The 16242-nt window shown below is 41.9% G+C and overlaps 1 protein-coding gene across 1 annotated transcript; it reads right to left on the minus strand.

Moving 5' to 3' along the window:
- Nucleotides 1-1469: 1469 nt before the first annotated feature.
- lonrf2 (LON peptidase N-terminal domain and ring finger 2) lies at nt 1470-15707 on the minus strand. The gene is made up of 12 exons (XM_041056930.1): nt 13963-15707; nt 10527-10645; nt 9994-10116; nt 9482-9637; nt 7726-7951; nt 7076-7175; nt 6770-6884; nt 6175-6296; nt 5855-6041; nt 5578-5712; nt 5068-5217; nt 1470-4035 (listed from the first exon to the last, which is right to left on the minus strand). The coding sequence occupies exons 1-12, from the start codon at nt 14717-14719 to the stop codon at nt 3877-3879; spliced, it is 2349 nt and encodes a 782-aa protein (XP_040912864.1). The 5' UTR covers nt 14720-15707; the 3' UTR covers nt 1470-3876.
- Nucleotides 15708-16242: the final 535 nt, after the last annotated feature.

The following is a 16242-nucleotide window of genomic DNA, read 5'->3' on the forward strand; positions in this document are numbered from 1 at the left end:
CTTAATTAAAAATGAACTTTACAATAAAAGAAAAAAAAAATCCAAGGAACACAACTCACCATTCAGTCACTCACTCAGTTCAGCACTATCCTTCCTCACAGACAGGATTTCTACCTGCTGGCAGCAGAGTCAGCACTCAGGTAACGCTCAGATTTAAAATTAGATTCAGCCTGTATGTGTGTGTGTGTGTCACTGCAAACAGGAAGAAATGTTTTTATGAAAGTGTAGATGTTCTCACTGAAACGGTGACGGTTTCTTACATTAATTTTGCAGTGTTGTAGACAACATCGTAGACCTTCCTGATCACCATATCATGAAGGTGTTGAGTAGAGCTCAGTTTACATGAAGTCCTTTATATAACATACATGTTGGATATATGAATGTGGTCTTGTTTCAAGTTTTGTGTCCCCCCAAAAACGTAAAAACATTAAAATGACCGCTCTGATTATCTAATTTGAACCAGAAACTGCTATCCCTGATGTCTGCCTCTCCTCTCAGTAAGAACCCTGTATGAACTCAGTGCTCCCACAATTCATCTCACCTGCAATTTCATGAGCAAACACTGCCCCCCTGTGGCCCATAGGCCCTACTACTACTTCCTACAGCCAAAGCAGGGAACAAGGGAGACATTTTAAAAAACAGAAGCATCCAAAATTCACTTTGCCCAGCAACAGACCCACAGGGCAAACTATATAAAACACCGGCCTGCGAGTAGAAAAATAGGAAGACACTCGTTATCTGGATTACAGTGGCTGATACAGACACTAGTCATGACTACAGCCTCAATCTGCAAGTGTGGAAGTGAGCACCTCATGAGTCTTATATTCAGTTTTCACTCCCTATTCTCTGACATGTTTCAGTTTATGGAGTGGTCCCACTCCAGTCAGCAGAAACATGTGGTCCATGTGTGTCTCTATGAGTCAGATAAGTCACACTGTTACATCTGATCAAAGTACATCTTTGAAAATGTACATTCACCAGATATCTTGCTAAGCCTTAAACCAGGACTAAATTAACTAAATTAAAATCTTTTAAATTAATGGAACATTTTGAGAAATAAAGGACGGCAGAGTGGAGAAAAGTTGTGTGACTCGTAGCGAAGCTTTAACTGGTCTGTACCTCCCCCAGGGAAAAAAACAAAAACCCATCAAACAGACAAGAAAAACACCTCCACAGACTGAACACACAGCAAACTTCCACTGGACTAACGCCACATTTTAACACAGTTCAGAATTAAAACACTGTATTATGCTATCATTAACTTGTTTTTAGAAGCTTGTTTGTTTAGTTGTCACTACAAGCCTCCAGAACTTCATCTGCTTGATAGATGACCAGCGTCCACTTTATGTCTGTGAACACGGCAGTAACATATGAGTGGATGAGGACTCTGCTGTTGTATGGGAATGTTGTTCTTTCCCCTCTGCTGTAACACGAATCGGGTGCTACAAAACAACAGGCAGAGACAGGACTAAGGATGTGTTTTTCTTTATTTGCAATAAAAAATAGGTATAAGAGCTCCCTTTACAAATATACCAGGGAAATGCAGCACATTGTGAACACAGCTCCCGTACGGAGAGCCAGCGACTGCAGTGGAGTCACAAACTTTTGGAAGGACCAAATTATACAGAGAAGCAGTGCATTTGCATGCATGCTAATAATGCAATCACATCCACTGCTGTTCTATGCAAACAACTTAACCAGCTTAAAGTTAAGCGTAATGTGATGAAGACTGGTCTTCGCTCTTGGGAGTTTCCGTAGCTTGTACTTGATTTCATTTTATGACCTACAGAGATCGTTCAATTTAAACCATCAACATTTCCCTCACCATCCATCCTTCCAGACATTAAAAGATACGCTGGAGAATATTCTTCTTAACAAACACAGTTAGGATTACATTCAGTTTCACACCAAAACAAACTGAAGCCTCATTTGCCAAAACATTTGCAAAGCTGATGGTTTGAATATTTTGAAACCTTTGAAGCATTGTTTACATCCATGTTTACATCAACTACAAATCTTCTTCCTCTCTGCAATTTTTGGCGAATTGTTATGTTTCCTGACATGTTTAACACATGGTCAAAAAATTCTACATGGTACCTGTAATCACCACATAACATTTAACCGATTTTGTTCCAAGTATCCAGTTTACTTTTTGACCACCAATAGTGCCCCTGGTTTCACCAAAGTGCACAACATGGCAGCAGTAAAGGCAGAGAAAGAGAGACCAAATAGTGGAAGTTCAAAAATATTTTTCAAAATAATCCACTTTGCAAATGATTGATGAGAAAGGAAAACCATTCAGCACATTTGTCAGGACTCAAGGATACACACAATGTGTTTTGGTGAGAAACACTGATTATAAACATAACTGTTAGTTTACAAGAAAACTCCACAGGGCAACTTTAAGCACAGGAATTGCATTACAGTGTGCATGTAAATGTACTGACAGAGAGAAAGAGATTGAAAGAGAGAGAGAGGTCGAAGTGTTTCTTAAATAAAACGTTAAAAAAGGCCTCCGAGTTACACTGATATACATATAAATCACCCAACATAAAATTTCACCATACACATACATTTAAGGGCATAGCAGAGAGAGAAACAAAAACCTCTATAGCTAAGTCTGTATTTGAAGTCCCAGAGATATGCTACAATAGGACACAACAGTTCCAGACCACACGTATCTGGGAGGATCATTTGAATCTGCATTTTCCTAAATGCAAACAGAACTTTAGTGATAGCCCGACTTACGTCTACTCCTCAATCATATGTTAACTCTTCTTTCTAAACAAGTAAAGCATGTCGCTGTAGAGTTGCTGTAGAGTTGCACTTGTTCTCACTGTGGTTGTTAGTGTGAGCATGGGCATAATCACAGTCCTATCTTGATACACACTGACTCTCAAGGGGCCCATTCCTTTCTCTCGGACAGTCTGAGGTACATGCCCACTGCTGAGTGAGGCAGCAAAGAGAACGTTCCAGGTTTTTGCTCACATGAGTTTTGGCTCAGTCAGGAAGATTTCAAGTGAAGCAGCTGATGCAAGCAGCTGGTGCACATACAGGGATATGACCTCGTGCACCTCACCCCTCACCGAACAGACTATAAATGTAGTACGGAGAAAAAAAAAATAAAAAATAAGGAAAGACATCCACATACTACACCCAGACCAGTACATTCACTTTTGTGTGTTACCGTCATGCTTTTGTTTTTGCTTCATATTTCAGTAAGTGAGTTTTTGTTTTGATTCCGTACCTGTACAAGCTGTCACGGCTGTGGATGCGGGAGGCCACCCGGCTCTGTGACAGGCCACCTTCTCTCTGAGCTTATGTGAAATACTGTTTTGTGTATGCAGGAAAAACGAATTCCTCTTGAACCTGATCCTTTCCTGCTCACACTGCCTTTGTGATAACGGGTTTTTGTTCCTTCATAACGGAGTCAAATCACCCAGACGCAACCTAAATGGAAGTGACACGGCTCAGCCGGACTGCTTCTACCTCAGACTTAACAAAGAACAAGAGGTGAGAGGTCACTCGTTCAAAAGAGTGTTGTAGGTTAATTTAGTCAATCAAGTTGTTGGTGGGGGGGATGGCTGGATGAACAGATAGACAGAAGAGAAGGGAATGCCCTCATTCCAGCATCCCAACCCACCTGACACTTAACAGAACAGACGTATGTGCTCAGAAAGGCTGCATGGCACAGGAAGAAGTTCATGAGCATCTGAGACAATGAACTGATGTAGAAGCAGACGAGTGAAAGAAATGAATTAATCGATGTATAAACGAGTGAATGAGTCAATCAACGAGGGACTGAATGACCAAAAAAAGTGCTGAACTGCATAGAAGCCCGAGCGTTTACGGTCTGTCTCCCGAGCGGCTGGGCAGTCATCGCGGCCTCTTGCGAGTGACGAAGATGAGGACCCTGCGGATGGCAATGAGGCGATCCTTGAGGGAGGTCATGGCCAGGATGGTGAGCTGGGCTCGATTCTCCAGCGGAAGGACAGCAAGCAGCCACCAGCACCAGGCCGGACCACTGGGACTGGCCTGAAGGGGAGAAAGGATAAAACCAACAAGACAACAAGCAGGTGCCTTTGGTTATAAACAGATTACACTTCTCTCCATTGATTTTAAAACTTTCCCTGTTCACATGGCTTTAGGAAGAGTGTTTCTCCTCTGTGAATATGTTTAGAGCATCTTTTTAAAAAAATCTGGTTGCCTCTTAAAACCACGCTTCCTCTAAATGGTCCTCGAATGACTGCACAGACATCTGCTATCAAAACAAACACTGATCCTGTTTATGTGGTCGTGTCATTGCTTGAGAAATTTCCTAACTCAGCAGGTACTGCAGTGTTTTCCTGCAGAAAATGTTTCCGGTCCCATCTCCGGTCATCGCTGTTCATTACACTACTGTGGACCTTTCGCTTTCATTTGCATCTTTCCATTGACTCTGCATGTCAATAACTGTGTTATTCACTGCATTTGCCACGGAGCAACCTAGAGTTGTTTTTTTTTCTCACAGTGTGAGCAGAGAATAATAAACAGAAAACCTGAGGCAGCTGGGAGGTTTCTGATGGAAGCGTGGAAACAGATCCCACCCTCCCTTATTGCTCCAGGAAAACACTGATGCTGCTGAGACCAAAAACTGCCAAGAACTGCTGCTTTAATGGGAGGAAACTGGCTGGACACAGAATGTTCCTGTGAAGTTTTTAAGTACATGATGCTCATATTCATACTTTCCTATGATAGCACAGTTGTTGCTCCACAACAAAATCATTAAAAAAAAAAAGTCCTCTCTTTTTTGGGAATTATCTCATTGAAAGTTGGCAGCATCAGTTCTGATGTTTCATTAAATTAACCTGAAAAAAATGAGATAATCTTGATTTTCATTATTCTTTCCTTCCTTTAATCTCTTATGTGACATAATCTTTGCTGATAAAGGTTACAGCTTAGAACAGTCGGTGTTGTTTCAAGTTATTTCAGGAAACATTGGAGAACTGGCATCTTGTTTCATCATTTATTTGTTCTTAAGCCGGTGTTAAAAATCTCTGAAACTATGCTACCAAGGAAAATTCAGACCTGTGGGTCGGGGTCTTTGCTGGGAAGGTGTCCGAAGTGGCTGAGTATCTGGCTCTTCATGTTGTCTTTGAGCGACGTGAACCAGCTGTTGGCCTGGTCATACACCGAGTCGTGGAGCTTCAGAAGCTCCACCAGCTCCTCCCCCTCCACCTGATTCAACAGAGACATCTTATTTTTGTTTTTATAAAAACAAATCAGAGGTAAGATGGCAGAGGTTGCAAAATTTCCAACGCCAAAAACCTGTCTGGAGAGAGAACATATTTATTAACATCAACAACTCGAGTGTTCAAGTGTGCAGAAAGACGTGTTTTCCCCTATGGCAGGACTAATTTTGCTTGTGGCAGAGAACAGGATATCTTTTCTTTCCACTGTTGAGCTGTCACAGGGTAGCGTCAGGCAAAAAAAAAAAAAACTGAGTTCTGCTTTGTGTGACATTTGCTTGACAGCAGCATGATGGAAAGTGTTTAAAATGACAGACAAGACACCCACGCCAACATGCTCTCAGCCCACCTTCTTGTCTTCCAGGTACTCTATCTTGGCGGTGTTGTAGCCGTCTCTCTGGCCGTGGCTGAGGACCTTGAACCGTGACACACCGATGGTGTCGACCACTGAACGTCCGTCAGGAAAGAACTTCACATCTCGCACCTGAAACAGTTGATCTTGTATCTACACTGATAACATTTCCATAATTTGACTGTATACATTAAAGTGAAACGAGAAAATCTGTGAGAGAGGAAAATACGTAAACGAGTGATGTCCTATACTGGATCCAGACACACACACTCACCTGCAGCATGCAGCCATAGTCAGCAAAACCTTTGAGCTCATCAGCGATGCACATGCCGAACTGCTTGGTACCAGTCTCCATGGAGCGGCGGATCATGAGGCGATACCGTGGCTCAAACACGTGCAGCGGGCAGGGGATGGTGGGGAAGGCCATGGTGCACACAAAGATGGGCACTTCCTGGTTCAAGCTAGAACAGACATGGCAAAGATGTGGTTGAGACTATCTTGTTTTGTGTGTATCTGAAAGCTGTGCATAACAAAAATACTTTTCAAGACCATTTATAGTGTGTGTGTGTGTGTGTGTGTGTGTGTAAAACTGACTTGGACAACTCCTTCATCTCCTCTTCATGGATTTTCTTCCTCTCTGCCAGCTCGTCTCCTAGGTAACGTTGCAGCACTTCTTCCATCAGCAGGGTCTTGTTGTAACCCCTGGTGGCCAGATACTGTAATGACAAGAGCATAAGTACACTACTTGTCACAAATTATGTCTTAAAAAACTAATGTTCTTATTATCTTTAAATCTGTCAGGATTTTCTGGATTCATTAATTAATTCATCGTTAATAATAAATATAAAAAGGTCAGGTCCACTTGAAACCTCTAAGGTGCCATATTTACAATGATAAAAAACAGAAAACAGCAAAATCTCACATTAAAGAACCTAAAGTCAGAAGATGTTGGTAGTATTTAATGGATAAATGACTGTAGCATTTAGTAAACTATAAAATCTGATATTGATTAATTTTCTGCCAATGCATACTAACTTGATAAACAAGAAATTGTTACTTATATTTTATCTAATACAAACTACACATTGACAATGTTGTTATTTTTGTTATTACCTTTTATACAGTGATGAGACCCTACTTTGAATAAAAAGCATTTGCCTATTTGACTATATAGAATATGTGTGATTACCTCAGACAGATTCTCCTTGCACAGAGGACAGTTGGGGTTGTGGTCCAGGCAGCGCTCCAGACATTTGAGGCAGAAGGTGTGTCCGCAGGGAGTGGCCACAGGCTCATAGAACAATCTGGAGGACAAACAACCAAAAGCACACAGACAAACACTGACATGCTGCACCAACTAGAAATGAAACGCAATCCTTTAAGTTTGTAAATACATATTTTTGGTCCTAGCTGTTGCCAAAGTCTGTGAATGCTAAGTCCGTATGCAGAATGTAAATATGTGTGTATGTGTGGGTGTGAGGCTGAGGGCAGTCACCTCATGCAGAGTGAGCACTCCATGTCTCCACTGTCCAACAGTTCAGCAGGAACCATCCTCCCTCCGCACACCGAGACCGTCTGAAAGCCGCTCGCCTCATCTGCACAAAAAAAAAAAAACAATCGTCACAATATCAGGAGGCACATTTCTGTGTGTGCTCAGCTTATTTATTATCAACAAAACGGAGAGATCAGATTTCTACATCATTGTTCATGTCCTGATTTAAATTCTGATTTTTACCCACTTTGCTCAAAAGCATAAAAAGAACATGACAGTATTGTGTGTACTGAAATTGGACCAGCAATTACTAACGGGATCACAGCGGCATGCATGAGTTGAGAAGTAAAACAACCTCAACCTTTATCTTCTCTTAGTCATAGTCTTTTGATCATTAGCAGAAAAACCAACATGTGGTCACAGATGTACAGTGAAAGTGGCATCTCATCATCTCATCACACCAATGAAAACAAATCACTTTAAACTTATGCTAAATAGGGACCAAAAGCAAAATGGATGTTTACTTTCATCAACTACATGTTTTAATACAAACTAATTCACAGCATACATTTATTTAAGTTAGAAATTAATCAGCAGGTGTTTTATATTCAAGGGCGAATAATTATTTTTAAATGACACTTAGAATCAACTACCAGGTCTGAGGAGTTTGGAGGGGGGGTTCGAGGTTGCTGAGGCTCCATCACTGCTGTGCTTCCTCTTAAGGCCACCAGGGGGCGCGGGCAGAGCAGCCAGAACTTTGGCCAGGCTCTTTGTGCTGCCCTCCCCTGCAGCGGGGTCCGATTTAGCAGGCGTCAGAACAGACAGTCTGGCACACGGGTTGTCCACTGGCGCGCTTTTGGCCATACTGAACTCTGAGTCCTAGACACAGACAGAGCGATTAGAGCTTGAGCAGACCAGAGCAGGACGATTATAAAGGCTGATCCTTTTGACAGCCACACTTTGCTCCAGTGCACCTCTAATCAAAAACACCAACTGTGGTGGAAATATGAAATATTGTGAATAAAGATGCACTGCAGCTGACCATTCATGAATCTAAAACAATTTGTGAAATAAATTTTATTTATGACTGTTAGCTTTGATCTAAGACAAAAAATGCATTCACAGATTTTCCTGTAACGACAGCAACTGTTACAGCAGTTTCTGTGTTGGCCTGTTGAACTTAAGTAAAACCAAAAATCTACTCTGTTATCTGTGGACACCAGGTGTGTGTGTTCATGTCTCAAGATACAAACAATGACATAAACAAACCCAGATCTCATATGAGACCATGACATAATTTGCCTAAAGCCATTCACACTAACTGTTCAAATTACACAAATAAGAAAAACACCCTTCACTAGACAAGTGTTTTCAGATCCCTGAGAGTAAAGGACTTTGAATAACCTTTATTATACAAGCTGTGGTCTTGCCCACATCAGTGAAAATACATTAAGGTGTGCTCAGATAAGAGTGGCATGTTTATCAGTTTACCGATAACACTGTGTAACTGGTTTTACTGCAGCACCGTGGCTAACCAACTTTTCAGCACAACATGTCCGCTGTGTGGAAATATTTTGCACTAGAAACACCGAGGGGCAGAAGCTCCGCCGCGACCTACAAGTGATAATAAGTAGCGGTTAGCTCGATGCTAACATAATATGGAAAATCCCATTAACGGGCTAGCGCATTAGCATCGGTCGCGCTATTAACTTTTTACACACAAACGATAAACCAAAGCGGGACACCATAACAGGAAAGTCATACAGGTAATTCACACACCAACAATATATTACTCACAGACCTATGCCCCTTCTAGGTACAGCAGGAAGAAACTGAACTGTGAGTGAGCTTCCGCCCCAAATCAAAACCTTGATTTGTTGCTGATACAAGAGCCACTAAATTTGTGCTGATCAGATCAAGTAGCCCTTTTTATTTCTATTTTATTTGGAGAGTGGTAGTCTAAAAGAAGGTTACCCTTTATGGGTATCTCTTGAATTGAATAAATATTGACTCTTAACAGGATTTCCTGTTTTTCTGACTTTCTTTTCTGATCTTATATACCTCAAGTTGCCTTTTAGGACATACATGCATACATTCGTACATATCATACTTGCCTGTAGAGAAGATTTTTTACAGCATCATATAAAATCAACAATGATAGTAATAATATTAAAGCAAGGTGTGAAGCGGTATCAGCAGATATCCAAATTCAGGTATCGGGATCAGATCGGGAGTGAAAAAATGTGGATCGGTGCATCCCTAAAACACACCGGACTGGAAATAAAAGAAACTTATTGAAAACCATCTTATCAATGTTTTAATGACTCTTAAATAATTTAGAAAAAACAGCCCTTTCTCATAGATGTTTCCTGTGGTCTCAGTGGGTGGCATGTGTCTGTGTGCAGTCACCTGTGAGGAGGAGCCCGGTGGTTGTGTGAGCGGCCTCAGGGACCTAAGCAAGGCAGGGGGTTTGATGAGGCGGGTGGCCAACCCTCCCTGCAGAGGATGCAGCGGTGTTGGCAGGTCCTCGTTCTCAAACACAGAGGAGAACAGCTCGCTAAGGACCTGCATGCGGAAACAGAAGGAGGCACCTGATTAATGTTCACAGTCCACCTTGAGAGATGAGCAGAAATAAACAGGGCAACAGCTTCATACAGAACAGTGTTTTTTTTTTTTTTAACTTTCCCCATCAATATAAATGAGATGGACAATATTAGAAGCACCTGTACCTATATAGCAATAAAATTCAACAGCACCATGAACTGCAGCCAACAAAATGACCACCAAGTTGAATCAACACAAACTGAACATTATAACCTTAATGACTCTGCATTAGACTGTGTAAGTTTTAGCTAGGTGTTCCTGATAAACTGTCAACTGAATGTGTACTGAAAGATAAACAAAGAATGAGCTTCTCTTACCTTCTGAGCCTCCAGTTTGACTTTGGTCCAGTCAGGCTTTAGCGCGACACACAGGAAGTACTCCTGCAAGGCCTCATCATTCCGGCCTGCTTTACTCAGCGCTGTGGCTTTCAGATAGTGAGCCTGAAATCAACAAAAAAATGTGTAAAAGTGTGATTGAGGCAATCCAGTATTTGGTTCTACATGCCAAAAAAAAACCCTCAATGTTGACATTTGTTCTTGAAAACGGGGTATTTTTGTGGCATATGTTGTACGAAAAAAAATATATAAACACAATCATTTGTATTGAGCTCTTAGATACAACTTGTCTGAAGCTTTGGCAGTGAGAACATGTTTGTCTCGACCACAGGATAAAAACAACACAACATTGTCCACAAGTTGCAGCTTCTGGTTGTGAAACATTTACATTTATTAAAATCATTATATAGTCCAAATTTCTGAGCTCATTGTGGCTTAAGGCTGTGTCTGATCTCTACTCTGACTCTGATATATTCAGTTCTGACCTGCAGATCATTTTCAAACCCGTGTCTCACCTTTGTCCAAAGAGGTTTTATTCTACAGAGACTGTTGGCATCCTGCAGTGCCTGGCTGAAGTTCCTCATCTCCATGTGCAACTCAGCCCGTTGACACAGCAGTCTGCCTGAAGAGGGCACTGTACACCACACGAAATAGAGAGAGAGAGAGAGAGAGAGACACACACACACACACACACACAAACACAAACCAACGGGTCACTGAATAGGCCCTCCAGGGGTTGCACAAGTTTTTCTAGGTCTGGCAAAAGTAGGGCAGCAATGTAACGTGGCACAAGACCTATTACACGTGTTAGAATGCTATGTAACTTATGTAGTGATCATAACCCATCAGCCGCATCAGTGGACAAGTACAATTAACCTATTTCTGTTATACAACAGTCACTCCATGGCCACATTAGCAAACATGTTTGTATGTCACATTGGCAAATGATACACTTTACAGACTGTCACGTAAAACATGCTACGTACCCAGCTTGGACTTCTGGCACATTTTTAACCCTAAACTGTAATTATTGTTTTCATTGTTAGGAACCAATTACTTCCAGCCTGATGATTATTTCAACAAGGGACTTTCAGTTCTTGGGATTAGTTAAAAGGAAACATGGTTTGATTTGGTGGTACTGTCCTTTTTGAAACAGAAGGTGGCACTTTAATCAACCACTATTTTTTTGTTTTGGAACCAAACTCTTCCTGTGTTATCATGGTGAATTAAACCCAACTGACAGTTAACTTAATAAAACAAACATGTAGAACTACTACAAAGAAACACACAAATAAATAAATACATGTGACTGTGGAATACTGTTCAATATTGCACAAGGCTGCAAGAAAAAACAAGGGGAAAGTTCTGTAGAGGTTTAGATGTTGTCTCTGTTTCCATTATTCCTTTTAGATAGACATGTTTATATTTAAGTGTGTTAACACTGTCTCCTGGTGTTAGAATGTGTGAGTACACAACAGTGACAACATTTCAAGAGCAAAACCAGCACACATCCACGCAGTGCTTCAACAGTTTCTTTGCAGATCACCAAGTTGGTGATGATCCTTTATATAAACCCTTTATACAAAATATTATTGGCCTGTGTCTTTGGCACTTCATGGGTGGAACTTTGGATTCTAAAACTCTCTGGCAAATTATAAACCATTTTTCCAAAGGCTGGATGTCTCATCTTTCCAGAAGTGAGGGAACAGAGAAAAGGCTGCTTGTCTGAGCAGAGTCAGCTGGGACACAAGCACAAACACCAAAAACAGGGCCAACAGATAATATTTACATGTTCCCAAAATGTTGTGGAATAACCAAACTCGTGTTTGTGTGCAATGTGTGACACTACAGAAATAAACAATAATAATTGATGCCTGGAAAACCACTGCTTACAGCAATAAAGTTTAGTAAAGGCGTCGTCAGATTTTTTCTCTTTACTTTTTCTTTACTTTTTCTTAACAGTATCCTGTGAGTGCTGGCTAACAAGAGGGTACCTTACACCTATGAAGGGCAAGATAAGATTATAAAAAAAAAAAAAAAAAATCTTTATAGCCACAGTCCACAAGAGAGACGTAATGTGGCCTCTTTCAAAATAAATAGCTCTTTACAAAGGTCTATAACAGACAAAGAGTTGGTCCCAAGGCTATCATCACAATTAACATCTGTTAACAAAACAAGTTTTTATAGCTTCCTGTAATATTTTCAATGGTGAAAAAAGGTTTTGCGCTTTATGTCCATGGAGTGAGGAGTGCCAGAGATCTGGCACCGGGGGAGATAACTGCCTTCTCACTGTCACCAGGAGTTCTTCAGAGGAATTTAGAGTTCAATCAACATATCAGTACAGTAAAAAACAAAGTGGTGCATACCTAGAGTCATACTTTGCATTAGTAAAAGGTAATCTGATGCACAAAAAAACTGTTCCACACATGGGATCACTGCAAAACAGTCAGTGGTTGTGAGTGGGAATTATATTCACAGTAATTCACAGGCATTTCTTGGGAATCAAGGTAAAATTACACCAGCACGGTGTGTTAAGAGAGAATGTGTGTATCCACTATTGTCACAAGCAGCTTCTGACAACAGAAACACAAATTTAAAAAAAAAACAACAGCCACAAGAGAGGTAACTGGATAACATATTGTTTTTCACCATGTTTTTCCTGCTTAAGTTCTGCCTTTGCTCATTTGTTTTCTCCCCTTGAGCAAATTAACAGTTTATTTCTTTTTGTTTTTAATTTAATTTCTGGGTTATCCTTTCATTTCCTTATTGTCTCTTTAATCTGACTGAAATTATGAACAAAAACTTGGCCGTGGCTTTGCTTTACCATGGCATTACCAAGCAAAACATACTGCAGTGTCTTCCTCAGTACCTGATATTGCACCTGCCTGTTTAGTTTTATCGAACACAACTCACATCATTATATCACCTTCATTGTGTAAGTGCAGTGCATAACACGTGGCACAGATAACCATCAAATTGGGGTTAAAAAAAAAACAAACAAAAACTAAAAGGTACAGGTTGGATAAGCTCTATTTCTGCTGACATCATGAGCCCATTACACTCATCCTACATCACAGATACCAGAGGGCCTCCTGCTGCCTTTGTTGGGAAAACACCAACTGACAGAACCAAAGCTGTGAAGGCACTCTGTCCTCCTGTTGCCCTGAGTCCTTCACAAGACAGAAAGCATGAATCAATACTGATCTAGGGAGAGAAATATCTGAAAATGTGCCATTAGAAAGCCCAAAATGGCAACACAGACTGGGGGGAAAAAACATTTTGCTTGACATTTTCATCTTTAATTGTGGGGCCAGAGTCTTGTTTCACCCATTAAGCTATTCAAGGACCACAGGAAATTAATTTTTAATGTGATTGTAATATGAAGGCCAAGGGTGGGGATCCCACAGCATATCAAACAGTCATTTAGTGTGTTAAAATAAGAGCAACTATTGTTTATCATCCAGGAAGTGTTGTGAAATGCCATCAGTAATAAGAGGAGTCCAACTCAGTCTGTCACAGCTAAGGAATGCATTCATGTACTAGGTTAGGATTATGCAAATAAATACTATATTTTGTGGATACAAGGGGGAACAAGTAATAAAGTGGAAAATAAATGATGTGCATAGTGTATACAGAGAAGCTGTATGAAAAAGCTAAAGCGCTGTAGAATACAAATAGAAAACAGTGTATGAATGTGGAACTGGAAAGCAGCAGATCAGATGTGTGCTACTTAGGTAATGAAGGACGGTGCGTCATATAACGCCTGACCTCGGTTCAGTCTAAATAGGTAGGAGTGGCGCCACTTATCGGTGACACCGGGAAGCTAGACCGAGAAAAGTAGGTCACCTGCACAAAACACTACAGTTTTGATACCAATCTGCCATGTTTAACACACAATACATTTGCATTAAGTACTTTTTAGTTGCATACATGAAGGCCGTGACTTCTTACCTAGATCCACGGCTGCATTATACTTCTCCAAGGCATCCGAGAGGTTCTGTTTTTTCCACAAAACCTCTCCTTCGACCCAGAATTTCCTAGCTTTACTCTCAGTGGCAAACAGTTTATCCAACAGGCCGCTGAGGACTACGTTTGATCTTCGGCCGTTTGGCAGACCATCTTTTTTGATCAACTTTTGTTTGCATTGTAAACAGTCCTTGACAGTTTCGTCCTCTAAGCAGCGTTTGCAGAAAGTATGCCCGCACTCCACGGTTGTGGGCTCATGGAGCAGACACTTGCAGAGGCGACAAGAGAACAAGTCCAGGGCTTCATCCTCTTCACACTCCCCATTACTTTCATCCCCATCTTCCCCGCTGCTACTGCTGCTGCTCCTGTTTTTACCATGACTTAAAGTCCCGGTGATGCCCAGCTCTTTCTCACGGAGAGTACGGGCGATGGTTTCCACCAGGAGGGGAAGCTCCTCCGGACGCAGTTTACCAAGGCTGGCCGCTGTGCAGTACGAGTCCAGTGCCTCAGAAATCCGTCCCGCGCGGGCCAGGGAGTCAGCCTTCCGTAGACACAAACCCCTGTCCGGCTGTTGGAGGTCTGCAAGCTGGGAACTATATATCTCCACGGCCAGGCTAAAGTCCCCAGCCCGGTTGGCCTCCTCTGCCACCTCCAGCATTTCGGGGCAGATCCCCGCAGCCCCGGGGTTGGAGAGTGGGTGGACGAACAACTCGCCCTGGTGAGACCGTACTCCAGTCTCCATCTTCTTCTCCCAAGGGGAAAAGCAGATACTAAGACTTTCGAAGAGGGTCACTGACAGTCTGGCAAAAGCAGACCTAACACCCCACGGTGCTCAGAAATCATACTCCTAAAGTAAGGCTTACGACCATTTAACATCTCGCTCTCAAACCAAACCTCCGACTGCTGGCCATTGGAAGTAGGTTAGAACTAATTCCGAGTCAGACGACCTCAACCCCGATAAAATAGGATGTCTGTGTAACATTGCTGGTCGATGTCAAAGTCCCCCAAACACCCAACAGCAAATGAAGTTAGCAGGGTAGCAGGGGTTCAATGCAAACACCGGCTATGGCTTCTAGGAGGTGGAAGGTCGGTGTTATTTACTAACGAAGCTTTCCGCTTATCAAACCTCTGTCGCCCACTTCGCAGTAAGGAGGCGGTCCAATAACGTCTGTCGGCCACAAACAGAAACTTTCCTCATAACGTTGCTTTTGGAAGAGAAGGAAAACAACCCTACGGCATTTTTATGTTTAGTCGGCAGCCAGAGGGTAAAATCCTCCGAGCTTAACGTTAGCAAATAAGAAGCTTAATTTCCAATTGGTCTACCGCGCTAACTTGCCGTTAAGATACTCTATAAACTCAACAAAGGCCAAGTTTAGGTTTTAAAATAGTTGACAGTTCGTGGAAGTGGGGGATAAATTGTACATAGTTTGGCTACAGACCCCCAGACCCGTCTTTGCTCAGGTGAACGCAGCCGTTGTTTTTATATAAGAGACCTCGGGAGCCGTGAAGCCGATACAGCTAGCTTACGTTACAGCGGTTTAACTGGCGTCGAACCCCACAAACGAACTCTATTCGACCCGATGTCCCAAAACTTGTACACCTTAACGCATCCGGATGTCATGTCCTCCTCTTGAAAAAGGTTAAAGAAACCCCGATGGAAACAAAGCTTTTACTAGTGTACTCCATCTTGGTCGCTAGCCAGCTAGCTCCAGCAGCTAAAGGTTGTCGCTTCTTTAGATTTCGTGCAATTCGCCGAGGCGAGCACACGGCGTCACGTGACGCACGAGACGGGCTCCAGTTGGCCTGTTATGTGGCTCACTTATATAACGCAATGATATTGTATAACCTCTCACAGACAACACTGAATGAGTGGCTGTGAACTTCAACTAAACAAGCCCGCAGTTATAGGTTTTAACAGGGTTTCACACGTGATATAAGATACCTTCTTGTGAAATAATAATGATATTCATGTCTTCTTTGAGTTGAGGTATCACTTTGTTACCGGTACACTCATAGTTCTGGCAGTGGATTTCATTGTTGATGTAATACTTTATATAAGCAGTGTCTCATGTCTGGTTCCGGAGATAAAAATAGAAAAACATATCATGGTTCGTAGTTATCATTTCAGCCAAAACGACCGAATGTAGCCTGGTTGTATACCCCTTAGTTTAGACCAGTTTCAGATTTTGTGGTGCCATTCAAATACTGCAGCTATGACCCAATTTAGGGACTGGGGATCTCCACAGGACCCGTCTGATCCTGCTC

The sequence above is a fragment of the Toxotes jaculatrix genome, chromosome 15 (genome assembly GCF_017976425.1).
Source record: "Toxotes jaculatrix isolate fToxJac2 chromosome 15, fToxJac2.pri, whole genome shotgun sequence".
In the NCBI taxonomy this organism is placed as follows: Eukaryota; Metazoa; Chordata; class Actinopteri; family Toxotidae; genus Toxotes; species Toxotes jaculatrix.